Here is a 13,200-nt window from a genome sequence, read left to right as displayed (position 1 = left end):
GGATGCTGCGTCACCTGCTGAGTTTCTCCAGCATGTCTGTGTATTGAAAAGTAAGAGCCTTGCATTTCTGTACTTTTCACAACTGCCATTTTACATTCAGTGAAATGCTTCGTGACTTTTCACTCTCATTAAAAAAAATGTCGGTGCTGTCGGAAATGCTGTTTAAAATGAACAATACTGTATTACTTAGAACAATACAGCACAGTACAGGCCCTTTGTCCCACGATGTTGTGACGACCTATTGCAGTGAACTGGGATTCACTGGTAGTGTGTTGTGCTGATGGCTGGCTCCACCCCATCTGCTCACATATAACCCTGGTTTCCCGCCTAAACCCAGAACCCTTCTGAAGACGACTGTGAGACCTTACCCATAGTTATAAGCTAATAAAAGTGTTTGTTCTCCTTCCAGTCGTGAGAGATTTTATTCGTGCTACACCTCACCAATCTGATCCTTCCCTACCTCACATCTATAACTTTTTGCTGCATTCATGTGCCTATCTAAGAATCTATTATATGTCCCCATTCTACCAGCTTCCACCATCACCTGGGCAATGCATTCCAGGCACCCACTACTCTCTATGTAAAAAACCCTACCCCTGATGTCTTCCCTAAACTTTCATCCCCTCACCTTATACAGATCCCCTCTGGTATTTCCTACTGTTGTCACAGTTAAAGTGTGCTGGATGTCCACCCTACCTCATAATCTTGTTGACCTTTATTAAGTTGTCTCTCATCCTTCTTTGCTCCAAAGAGAAAAGCCCTAAGTCTGTTAACTTTGCCTCAGTAGACATATTTTTCAATCCAGGCAACATCACGTTAAGTCTCTTCTGCATCCTCTCCAAAGCTTCTACATCTTTATAATGAGGTGAACACGGTCTTCCAAGCATGGTATAACCAGAGTTTTATAGAGTTGCAAGATTACCTTGACTTTTGAACTCAATCCCCCCAACCAATGAAGCCCAGCACACCATAAACCTTTTCAGCTACCCTATCAATCTACACGGCAACATCGAGGGATCCATGAATTTGGACCCCAAGGTCCCTCTGTTCCTCTACACTGTTAAGAATCCTGGAAGTAACCATGTATTCTGCCATCAAGTTCAACCTTCCAAACTGCATCACTTTATGTCTATCCAGATTGAATTCCATCAATCGATGGATGCTATGTGATCTGCTGAGCTTCTCCAGCACCTTTGTCTATTGCACTTGATCCCATCATCTGCAGGATTTCTTGTTGAACTCTTACTTTTCAATATGAGAGCTGAGACCACCATCAAAACTGCTGACAAAGATCTGACAAAGGTTCAGAGACTCAAAAGAGATGGTGCCTGACCCGCTGAGCACCAACACATCATTCTGTTTTTGTTTCAGGACTCCAGCATCTGCAGTTGTTTTTTTTCCCCAATTTCCATGAGTTAGATTGTGTTTGATCTGCAAAGTTTACATAGAGCATGCAGGTTGGAAGCCAGGTTGTAGCTTCAAGCAGTGCTAAAGCAATGCTTTACACTGAGATTCGCTGCCTGCTTTTTGTGTTGCAAAGAGGACCAACTTCGCTTCAAGTATAGTGAATGCAGTTAATTAAATGGTGTTACCAGAACAACCTTATACTCAACATTAGGAAAAGTCACTACTGTAAATGATGTAGAAATTCAAGATAAGGAACTGATTGTGAACTGCAGGAAGAGGAAGCCAGGAGAACACAAACCAGTTCTCATCAAGGGGCTAGCAGTGGAGAGGGTAAAGAACTTTGAATTCCAGGGTGTCAACTTCTCTGAAGATTTATCCTGGGGCCTTCATGTCAATATAATCACGAAGAAGGCTTGAGAAGATTTGGTTTATCACCAAAGACTTCCAAATTTCAAGAGGTGTATCGTGGAGGGCATTCTGATTGGTTGCATCACTGTCTGGTATGGAGGTGCCAATGCACAGGACAGGAAAAGGCGACTTAGTTCAGCCAGTACCATCATGGACATTAGTATTCACTCCATTAAGGACATCTTTAAGAGATAGTATCTCAGGAGAGCAGCCTCTATCATCAAGGAACTTCACCACTCAGGCCTTGCCTTCTTAGCTTCATTCGGGAAGGAGGTACAGCTCCCTGAAGACAAAAGCCCAAAACAGCTTCTTTCCCTCCGCCGTCAGATTTCTGAATGGACAATGAACCACAGAACACTACTTCATTTTTCTATTCTTTTGCACGATTTAAAAAAATTAATTTATTTATGGGAATGTAATTTATAGTAAGTTTGCACCTGTAATGCACCATGATGCTGCAGAATGACAAATTTCATGAACAGTAAAACACAAAACACAAAAGTCCTTGAAAAAGGATTCAGGCCTGAAACATCAACTCTATATATATATATATATATATATATATACCTTTACCTCCTATGGACACTGAGAGACCTGCTGAGTTCCTCCAGCATTTCTGTGTTTTTACAACAAATATTGTGAAGCATATACACGACAATAAACCTGATTCTGATTCTAATTCTAATTGAAGATCCTATGCTTGAAATTAGGGGATCAAACTGTGGTGGTACACCACCGGCCTACTGCAGGGGGCAACATTTATACCTGCAGAAGTGTAAGGGGACAGGACAACACCTGGCCGGCTGCCAATTAGTCCGCCTGAATGGATCAAGCCCCACCCGGTTGGGTGTCAATCACCCTCCAGAATAGAAGCCTGTGCCGGCCTCCCGAGGCCTCACACTGAGTTGCTGCAGCCACAGTCAGTCTGGCTCTGGAGGTTTTTGTGGATTAAGGCCTGTTGGTCAGTCTTTACCATGTGTGTGTCTGATTCTGTCTAACAGCGCACCACACAAACTAACTTGAGTGTAATTTAATTTAACTTTGAGATACATGTCCTTCTGGCTCAGGAGCCTGCACTGCCCAACCCTTTATCAGCAAAGGGTAATCGTAATTGTAAAGGAAGCTGCCTGCCATAATGATCGGCAATTGGCCATCAGACCATCTGGAGAGGACCAGGTAGCAGCCTGCACCTTACAAAAGTGCTAAGGAAACATTGCTTCTATCCTGAGCAATTACTCTCACCACAGGCCAACTTAACATACAAAGAATGTCAGCTCCAATTACAGATCATGCTTCTCTATTAATAATTTACCCACACAAGATTACATAATTGTTTGCTGGCTGGTAGCTAAGAGAGCAGGGGAAGCCTTAAACTGGCTGCTGAATGTCTGTACAAGAAAGAAGTTAATGGAGATGAAAGAACAGACAATATAATTGTTTACATGGATGTTTGCTCATAAGATACTCTCCCTGATTAGATTCTCTTGACAGAAGGGTCTGTGTGCTTGACCAATGACTGCAGAGCAGAGGGTCTGCTGAACTAATATTAAATAAAAGGAGGCATTTAAGGGGATAGATAGCATATGCTTTTGTGTTCTCTCTTCCACTTCTCCCTCACCTTCCCCTCCCCTTTCTGCTCCCCCTCTCCCTTCCCTCTCTCCCTCACTCTTTCCCTTCCACTCTCCCTCCTTTCCTCCCTCTCCCCCTCCCCCTCTCCTCCCAGCTTCCCTCTCCCTTATGGCTTAGTGGATTGGCAGTATCAAAGAATGCCAAAGAGATCATTAACTGACTGTAGGAAAGCTACCCGCATGTGACTGTGGCAGCAAGTCAACTGAAAGTCAGTTCTTCTTTTGACCAAATATTTTCTGCCTCAGTGTCACTGCTGGAGGCAGCAAGTAAAGTGGACAGACTGCAGAGCTGGAGCACTTTCTCATAGAACCGTCTCTCCCAAAGACGTCTGGCATTGCCATGAGCGCACTGATGGGATTTTCATGCTTGTCTTTGATGACTAATTGTTTGTGAACTATCAACATTTCGGTTTCTTCGTCTTTTGAGCTTGATAATAATGTGACTTCCAGTTTGAAGAATAGCCCATGTGGACAACGTGTGCGATACACTTGGCAATGCCTGAGAATAAGAATATCATATTTTGTACAACCAGTGCTTTGTCATATCCTACGTTCCTTCCAAAAACTACTTACAGGAAAATTAAACGATGCTTTAGCTTCAGAAAAGGTATGTTTTACTGGCTTGTGAGCCACATTTCTAATGTCAGCAGCTGCTAAAAAACAGTGAGTCAGTCTGTCTGCTTGCTTGTATCATATCAGCTGGGGTTCAAAGCTTGCATAGATGTAAAGTTCTTTGTGCTGTATGAAGAGATGATCATTCATTTAAAATTGTTTTCCTCTTTAGTTCTAGTCACCTGACAGGTAGGTTTACAAGAAGACGAATGGTGAACTTAATTGGGATCAACAATTAACTTTGCAGATTGTCAGTGATTTACCATGTGCAAGGCCAATTGCATCACGTGGATACAAACTTTGATGAAGATTTTACCATTAAGAAAATTGAAGCAATGTCTTGAGATGGAGATTAATTTTGATGGCCTGGTACTTCCTGATCATTTAACTAGTGATTTAAACATTGTGATTATGTTTCCCAGTGAGCACAAGTCATCAGGAGTGAACTGCAACTGTTACGAACCTAGCAAGTATTCTCATTGTATTTGTGATTGAAAGGTATCTTTGGGCAGCGGCTTGAGGACACTGTCCGGTATGAACGGCGCTATGGAATGCACATGGCCCCGACGCTTGTGGAGCAATGTGCAGACTTCATCCGTCAAAGAGGGCTGAAGGAGGAGGGTCTTTTCCGGCTGCCTGGTCAGGCGAATCTAGTCAAGGAATTACAGGAGGCATTCGACTGTGGCGAGAAGCCATTGTTTGACAGGTAAAGGTTCTGACATTCCGTTTATAGTTCCGGTATTTATTGGTTTTTTTTTGATTGCTGGTTATTCTTCAGCTTCCTTTTACTCCTCAAAGTCATGAAACATGATGAAATTATATTGTTATAAACAGTGTACAGATGCTCCAAAATTCATTCTCGCTAAGCCACATCGATATATGAGATTCACCAATTACATTAGTTTAAATTAAATTGCCATAACATGCCAAGCCAGACAAGGAGATAATTCATATACAAGAATAAGAATCAAAATCAGTATTTATTGATATGAATGTCACAAAATTCATTGTTTTGAGAAAACATCACAGTGAAAATATTGCTATAAATTACATTTTAAAATAAATAAATTAAAAAATAAGAGAAAGTGAGGTAGTGTCTGGTTCATTGTCCATTCAGAAATCTGATGACGGAGGGGAGAAGCTGTCCTTGTGCCACTGGCTGCTTGCCTTCAGGCCCCTGTACCTCCTTCCTGAAGGTAGCAGTGTGAAGAGGGCATGGCCTGGGTGGTGTGGATATATAAGTAAATAGATATAGCATAGTCTCCAAAATTCAGTCCCATCTAACTGATTAGTAGAACACTTCAGTGAGCTTTCTGCCCTTTACTGAACCAGCATGGCTCTGGTCAAAGTCACTAAATATACAAGTAAAAACACAATGCTAGAGAAACTCAGTTGGTCAAACATGCATTTTTATGTCTGGAAAAACAACCAACTGAAAAACCTCACAAAGATAAGCGTATACAGAGCCGTTGTCATACCCACACTCCTGTTCGGCTCCGAATCATGGGTCCTCTACCGGCACCACCTACGGCTCCTAGAACGCTTCCACCAGCGTTGTCTCCGCTCCATCCTCAACATCCATTGGAGCGCTTTCATCCATAACGTCGAAGTACTCGAGATGGCAGAGGTCGACAGCATCGAGTCCATGCTGCTGAAGATCCAGCTGCGCTGGATGGGTCACGTCTCCAGAATGGAGGACCATCGCCTTCCCAAGATCGTGTTATATGACGAGCTCTCCACTGGCCACCGTGACAGAGGTGCACCAAAGAAAAGGTACAAGGACTGCCTAAAGAAATCTCTTGGTGCCTGCCACATTGACCACCGCCAGTGGGCTGATAACGCCTCAAACCGTGCATCTTGGCGCCTCACAGTTTGGCGGGCAGCAACCTCCTTTGAAGAAGACCGCAGAGCCCACCTCACTGACAAAAGGCAAAGGAGGAAAAACCCAACACCCAACCCCAACCAACCAATTTTCCCCTGCAACCGCTGCAACCGTGTCTGCCTGTCCCGCATCGGACTTGTCAGCCACAAACGAGCCTGCAGCTGACGTGGACTTTTTACCCCCTCCATAAATCTTCGTCCGCGAAGCCAAGCCAAAGAAGATAAAGTACACTGTTTGGCCTGCTGAGTTTCTCGGCATTGTGTTTTACTTCAATTATGGTGTCTGCAGACTTTTGTGTCTTAATCTGCACTAAACATATTCTGTGTTATTGTAATAGAGGAAATAGGTTCCTCTCAGCTTTTATCATGTTTTACGAGACTGTTGTCCATCCCCTTGGTTCACTTCCCAACTTCCAGTCACTCTCTCTGGCTGCGGCTCCTAGTCAGTCCCTCCAGTCCTGACGCTGGTCCCTCTGAACTCTCAGCCTCTAAATCACAAACTGACCATTCCCTCAAGGTTCATCTCACATCTCATCCCCCAAGAAAGCATGCTGTATCCCAACTAGATAGTGCCTGAACTACCTCAGCCTCTAATCCCTCGCCCCTGAGATCCCAGTCACTCGATAATTGATCCTTCCCTCACTGACTAAAAACAATCCCAGTTTTATCATTGTTTGAGGCTCTACTGGCCTCTGATTACTGATACTAATGCTGGTAATGATCTTTGGTCTCTATTTGGTCCATGATCTGGGACTATCCAACAGTCCTTGCAGTTGGCACATTCTCTTTCCAAAATCCTTCTACTGAGACTGTGAGACTTGTCGAAATCCAAGTGTTATGGACATTTAATCTCTTCATGGCCCAAATCTTGGATACAAATTTGCATTGTGTTTCTTTTGTACAGTAAACCCCCTGGTATCTGGGCACCTATGGAGTTTGGTAAATGCCGGATAAGTGTATTTTTTGGTTGCTTGAGACTTATTCTATCAGTGCCTAACTGAACTCTATCCACTGCCTCATGATCCGGTGATTTCTGTTCACCAGACAAGTCTCATATATTGATTTTTTTTGCCAGCATTTCATAGTTATTAAGATGCATAAAGTAGATAATTTTAATTTTAATTTTGGATGGTTGCTTTATCAGCACATTATTCATGCCACATAATTTAATGATATGAAAGATTGAAGATAAAAATATAATATGATTTTTTTTTAAATTATTTGCTACTTTCCACATATGTTGTATTTTAATATTTTGCTAAACATGCTTACTGCAAGCTGAATGACTCATAATTACTTGAGAGACCTTCCTAAACTCATAAACATTGTAGTGAACAAAATGTTTCACTTGTAGTTCTAAATTTAGACATACAGGCCCTCCTGGTCCACGGACCTGTGACCACCATTCCCCACCTCCCCCATGCACCAATTAACACAACCCCTGTACATTTTTGAAGGGTGGAAGGAAACTGGAGCACACGGAGGAAACCCATGCAGACACTGGGAGAACGCACAGATGCCTTCCAAATAGCGCTGTAATAATGTTGTGTTAACTACTATGCGAACCATGCCACTTTAGGAGACTGTAAATGAAAAGATGGTGCTAACTTTCCATTAGACCAGACCTGAATGCTTTCTGGGCTATTAATATTTTTAATCACTGGGCAAAGTATTCAATCATCTCTCCTTTAAGCATCTACTAATCTCCATGCCTCATTAAAGCATCTAATATAGAAATGCATGAAGAAAATTTCAGAACCATTTAAACAGACAGGATGAGATGAAGACTATTCAGTTTGAGATTGCTGTTTCTCTTCTTAACTATAGTAAAAACACAGAAATGCTGGAGGAACTCAGCCAGTCTCACAGCATCAATAGGAGGTAAAGATATATTACCGACATTTCGGGCCTGAAGCCTTCCTCAAGTTTGTGGAGCACTGTTAGCCAGAATCAGACACACTCAAAGATAAAGACTGTACAACAGGCTTTAATCCACAAAGACTTCCACAGAGCCAGACTGGCTGTGGCTGCAACAACTCTGAGTGAGGCTTATATCCCGGAGGGTGATTGACACCCGACCGGGTGGGGCTTGATCTCTTCAGGCCGACTGATTGACTGTCAGGTGTTGTCTTGTCCCCTTACACTCCTGCTGGTACAGAGGTTGCCCCCTGCAGTAGGCCAGTGGTGTACCACAAAGTTATGAGAGACAGGTACCTGTATATCATGGACGCTGCAAGACTGGCTGAGTTCCTCCAGCATATGTGCTTTTACTACAAATATAGTGTCTGCAGACTTTTGTGTTTCACCCCCTTCTTATCCATCTTATTGTTAATCATTCACAAGCCATCTTAAATACTATGAAGAGTTTTCTGAAAGTTTCCAGGGGCTCTAAATTATTCCACAGCATTCAACTTTCTTAAGGCCAGAATCTAGATGATTATTTTTAAAACTGACCTTCACCAAATGAATATGGCTGCAGAATTTGCAAAGGCAAGCATTGTTGCCTGCATTAGGTAAAATTAAAGCATTAGCTTTAAGGCACAGAAGGGTTTGAATATACAATATATCAATCTAATTTAAAAATGAATAGAAATTAAGAGAAAGGAAATGAGGGAGGACACCAGGAGGCAAACAATGTAAATGTGCGGAGGAGCCCAGTGGTAGATGAGAATATTGTCAGCAAGATCAACAACTCAACGGAGAACATCAAGACTGCCGGCAGAAAATAGATTTGAGATTAAAGTATAATATATTCAACTGAAATCTGATTAATTACATTACATTAATAAATGAAACTATTTTGTTGTGAACCACATGAGCAACACATAATTGAAATGCTAATCAGAGATTTAATTGAAAATAGAGAGATGCTCAGCAGGTCTCACACCATTCATAGGGAGGTAAAGATATGTGACCGACCTTTCCAGCCTGAGCACTTTTGCAAGGCCTGAAATGTGTTTTTTTTTGTGCATTTTTACTACAATCACAACATTGGCACACATTAATGTTTCACTTCAAGGAGATTTAATGCTCAAACTGAAAAATGGGTTGCCATGGCCACTAACACCACGACACATCAAGTGGTGATCCATTATTTGATCATTAATATTTGATCTGTGTGATTAAAGTACATCTAAGGCATCTTATCTGAACTGGGTGAGATTGGGAAATATTGTTTGCAAACTGAAATGCAGTTGGAGACCAGATTGTTTTGGTCTAATTGAGTTGCTCTGTGCTTGTTTCCACAACTTCAGGATTGAAGGTGTCCGCTTAGAGCAGAGATGCAGAAGAATTTCTTTAGCGAAAGGGTTGTGAATCTGTGGAATTTGTTGCCACAGGCAGTTGTGGAGGCCACGTCATTGGGTGTATTTAAGGCAGAGATTGATAGGTGCATCAGCGGTTATGGGGAGAAGGCAAGGTAATGGGGGTGAGTAGGAAAATGGATCAGCTTATGATTAAATTGCAGGCAGACTCGATGGGCTGAATAGCCTATTTCTGCTCCTGTCTTATGGTCTATTAAGTAATCCAGACTATTAGGTCTAATTGAAGGTGTGTTACCAGGTAGAAAATGAAGATAAAAATATTATATGCTTTTTAAAAAAAAAATTAGCCTACTTTCCACGTATTTTGTATTTTAATATTTTAAAATGCCATAAAATGCTCACTCTGCTCTTTTTGGGCACTGGGATGATTGATGCCCTTTTGAAGCAGGTGGAACCTCTAACTGCAGCAGTGAGAGATTTGTGAGAAGTGCATCCAAATGTAGTTCCTTACAAACCTTGTCAGGGAATTGGAGCTGGAGTTTGGATCATTTGGGCGCATGAGGGGTTCACAACTAGGAGTTACAGGGACGCAATCACACCTAGTAGTGTAGAGCAAGGTAGCAGCGTGCAGTCAACGTATGACAAAAGACAGGCAATGGAGGGACCATAAATGTACTCAGTTGGAGAGGTTGTAATGTGTTTATTTGAATCCAAGAACTATTAGAAATAAGGAAGATGAGCTTAGAGCATGGATCAGTACATAGACTAATGATGTTGTTGCCATTCCAGAGACTCGCTGGCACAAGTACAAGTTTGGGTGATGCAGATACTGAGTTTGAGGTGTTTTAAAAGTTATAGGATAGGGGGGTGTGGTAAAAGAGGTGGTGAGTAGCATTACTAATCAGGGATAGCATCACAGCTGCAGAAAGGGAGGATATTGTGGAGGCATTGTCTACTAAGTTAGGGTGGATGGAAGTCAGAAACAGGAAGGGACCAATCTGCAGGCCCCCAAATAGTCTTGGGGACACTAAGGAGCAGATAAGTGGGAAGCTTTTGGAGTGGTGCAGAAATAACAGGATTGTTGTTAAGGGATATGTCTGATATTGACTGGTATGTCTTTATTGTAAGAGGGATAGATGGGGCTGAATTTTTCAGGTGTGTCGGAATATGTGGATCAGCTGACTAGAGGAGAGGCCGTTTTGAATCTAGTACTGGGTAATAACCTGGTCAAGTGACAGATCTCTCAGTGGGGTAGCATTTCAGTGACAGTGACCAACCCCCTGACCTTCAAGGATAAGAATAGACCAAAAGGTCATTGAGGAAGGGTTAATTATTATGGGATGAGCCATGAACTAGGGAGAGTACATTTGGAACTGATTTTCTCAAGGTAAAACACAGAAGTAATGTGGAGGGTGATGAGGGACTCCGTGCACAAGGTTCTGGATAGGTTTTGTCCCACTGAGTCAGGGAAACTATGGTAGGATAAGGGAATCATGGTTTGCAAATGAGGTGAGACAGCTGGTTCAGAGGAAGAAGGAACCATACATAAGATTCAGAAGCCAAACACAGGAAGGGATCATGAGAATTGTATTATAGCCAGAAATTAACTTAAAAAAGGACTTTGCAGATCTAGAAAGGCACAAGAATGCCTTACCAAGTAGGATTAAGGAAAACCTTAAGTCATTATATGTGTTCGTGAAGAGAAAAAGGATGATGAGAGTGAAGGTATGGCTGCTTGAGGACGAAGGAGGCAACATGATTGGAGGCAGAGAGGGTAGGTGTGGTCCTAAATTAATACTTTGCTTCAATGTTCATCAGAGAGAGGGAACGTGGTCAACGTGAGGTCAGTATAGAACAATGTTTTGTGCTTGAGCATGTTGAGGTTAAGAAAGAGGAAGTGCTGGATCTTCTTAAAAACATTAGGAGTGATAAGTGTCCAGGACCAGATGAGATATACCCTAGATAACTACAGGAAGCAAGGAAAAGATTGATGGGGCTTTGGAAATGATCTTTGCATCCCACCTGGCTAAATGGGAGGTACCGGAAGATAGGAGAATGGCAAATGTCGTCCCCTTTTTTACAAAAAGATAATAGGGAATATCCTGGGAATGATAGAGCAATGAATCTTATGTTAGTGGAGAGCAAACCGTTGGACAGGATTCTTAGGGACAGGATTTACAAGCATTAGAAGCATCTTCTTCTCAGGAATAGTCAGCATGGCTTTGGGAAGGGAGGGTCATGCCTCACGAGCTGAATTGAGTTTTTTGAGGAAGTAATTAGAGAAATTGAAGGTAGGGTGGTAGATATGGTGTATATAGATTTCAATAAGGAATTTGACAAAGTTCCCCATGGTAGACATTTAGAAAGTCATGAGGCAGGGGATCTATGGAACCTAGATCAGGTTTATGGCCAGCTTTATCCTGGCAAGAGCTGAGGCCAAGGACTGACAGGTGCCAACAGAGGCTCCCAACCCGAATTGTTGACTATACAATTTTTTTCCATGGATGTCGCTGAATCCCTCCTGCCTCTCTTTATTGGCTGAATTATTAATGCTATGTAGAGCTATCGATCAACCACATTAGACAGAGTTGTGATTAAATAGGCTTTTTTCACCTCAAGACATCAACATATCTCACATGTTGCTGGCCAGGTTCTGATGGAGAGGTTTGGCCTTAACAGCCTTTATATGGGAGGGAGGAGTCAAAGGTTCAGGGAGCGGGCCATCTCATACAGTACATACAATACAAACAATACAGTGGTTGCACCACATTCACCTCTTCATTTGAAACAAAGTCCGGGGGGTGAAGTGAGTCAATGTTCCCTACAGGTTCAGACTGTCCAGTGGTCTCGTCTGTCATTGCGACCAATGTAAGGTTTCCTGTGGTTCAGCAGCTGGTTCCTGGGAGGTGTCTTGTGCAACAGGCTGTGCCTCCGATGGCTGAGGGGTGTTAGTAGGACCATGGGGTGGCTTGGTCTGGGGTTGGGGAGCTGTGTCGGATACAATTAGTGGGGTCAGTTGGCCAGGGTTACCATGGTTGGTCAAGGCATCCCCTGCATGTGCCGGGTCTCGGATGGAAAGTGTCCCGCCACCCATCCTGATATTCCACGTAAGTGTATTGTGAGTTTGCTTGGAGGAGCTGGACCTTCTTGACCAGAGGTTAGTCTTGTGGCATCTGATATGCTTCCAGAGCAGTATGGGGCCGGGGTTGTCAGCCAGGATGGCAGTGTGGCACTGACTTCCTGGGGAAAGAAAAGAGCTTTTCATGCACTGTCACATTAGTAGTGGTTCAGAGGAGGGACATAGAGCACCTCAGAGAGGATGTCTTGCCACGAAGAAATGGGTAGTTCTTTGGACTTGAGGGCTATGAGGATTGCAATCCAGATGGTGGTGTTCTCCCTTTCTATCTGGCGTTCCCCCGGGGGATATAACCCATGGTCCTGCTCATGGCTATGTCCTTGGCCAGCTAGTAATGGTGCAGCTCCTCACTTATAAACAAGGATCCCTGGTCACTATGGATATAGCAGGGGTATCCTAACAGAGCAAATATGTTATGAAGTGCGTTTATGACTATGGCCATGGCCACGTCTAAGCAGAGGGGAAGCAGGAGTATTTGTCAGTGATATTCAGGAAGTATACGTTCCTGATGGAGGATGAGAGGGGTCCTTGAAGTCCATACTCAGCCGCTCAAAGGGGCAGGTGGCTTTGATGAATTAGGTTTTTTCCAGTCAATAGAATTGGGGTTTGTGCTCGGCACAGATTGGGCAGCTCTGGGTCAGCTCCTTGATATCCTTAACTGAGTAGGAGATGTTACGGGCTCCAACAAAGTGGTAGAGCCTGGTCACTCTGGAATGGCAGAAGTTGTTGTGGAGGGCTTGGAGGTGGTCCACCTGCACATTGCCACATGTCCCCAGGGACAGGGCATTGGGAGGCTCATTGACCAGGATCTCGTGGTTGTAGGTGGAGAGCTCAATTCTCCACCTCAGGATCTTGTTGTTCTTAA

At 43.1% G+C, this 13,200-nt stretch overlaps 1 protein-coding gene across 6 annotated transcripts in view; it reads left to right on the top strand.

The window, feature by feature from the left end:
* arhgap24 (Rho GTPase activating protein 24) overlaps positions 1 to 13,200 on the top strand; it is a 573,751-nt gene that overhangs the window by 498,320 nt on the left and 62,231 nt on the right. For 5 of the 6 annotated variants that reach the window (XM_069926054.1, XM_069926056.1, XM_069926053.1 and 2 more), the window contains one exon: positions 4,554 to 4,761. In XM_069926054.1, the coding sequence (XP_069782155.1) occupies positions 4,554 to 4,761 (208 nt within the window). Of the gene's footprint in view, positions 1 to 3,650; positions 4,051 to 4,553; positions 4,762 to 13,200 lie in introns of those variants that run through there. The other variant, XM_069926058.1, reaches the window with a different exon arrangement.

The sequence above is a fragment of the Narcine bancroftii genome, chromosome 3, assembly GCF_036971445.1.
Source record: "Narcine bancroftii isolate sNarBan1 chromosome 3, sNarBan1.hap1, whole genome shotgun sequence".
Lineage (NCBI taxonomy): Eukaryota > Metazoa > Chordata > Chondrichthyes > Torpediniformes > Narcinidae > Narcine > Narcine bancroftii.
The sequence above is the reverse complement of the archived record's forward strand: the minus strand, read 5'-3'. Positions and strand labels throughout refer to the sequence as shown.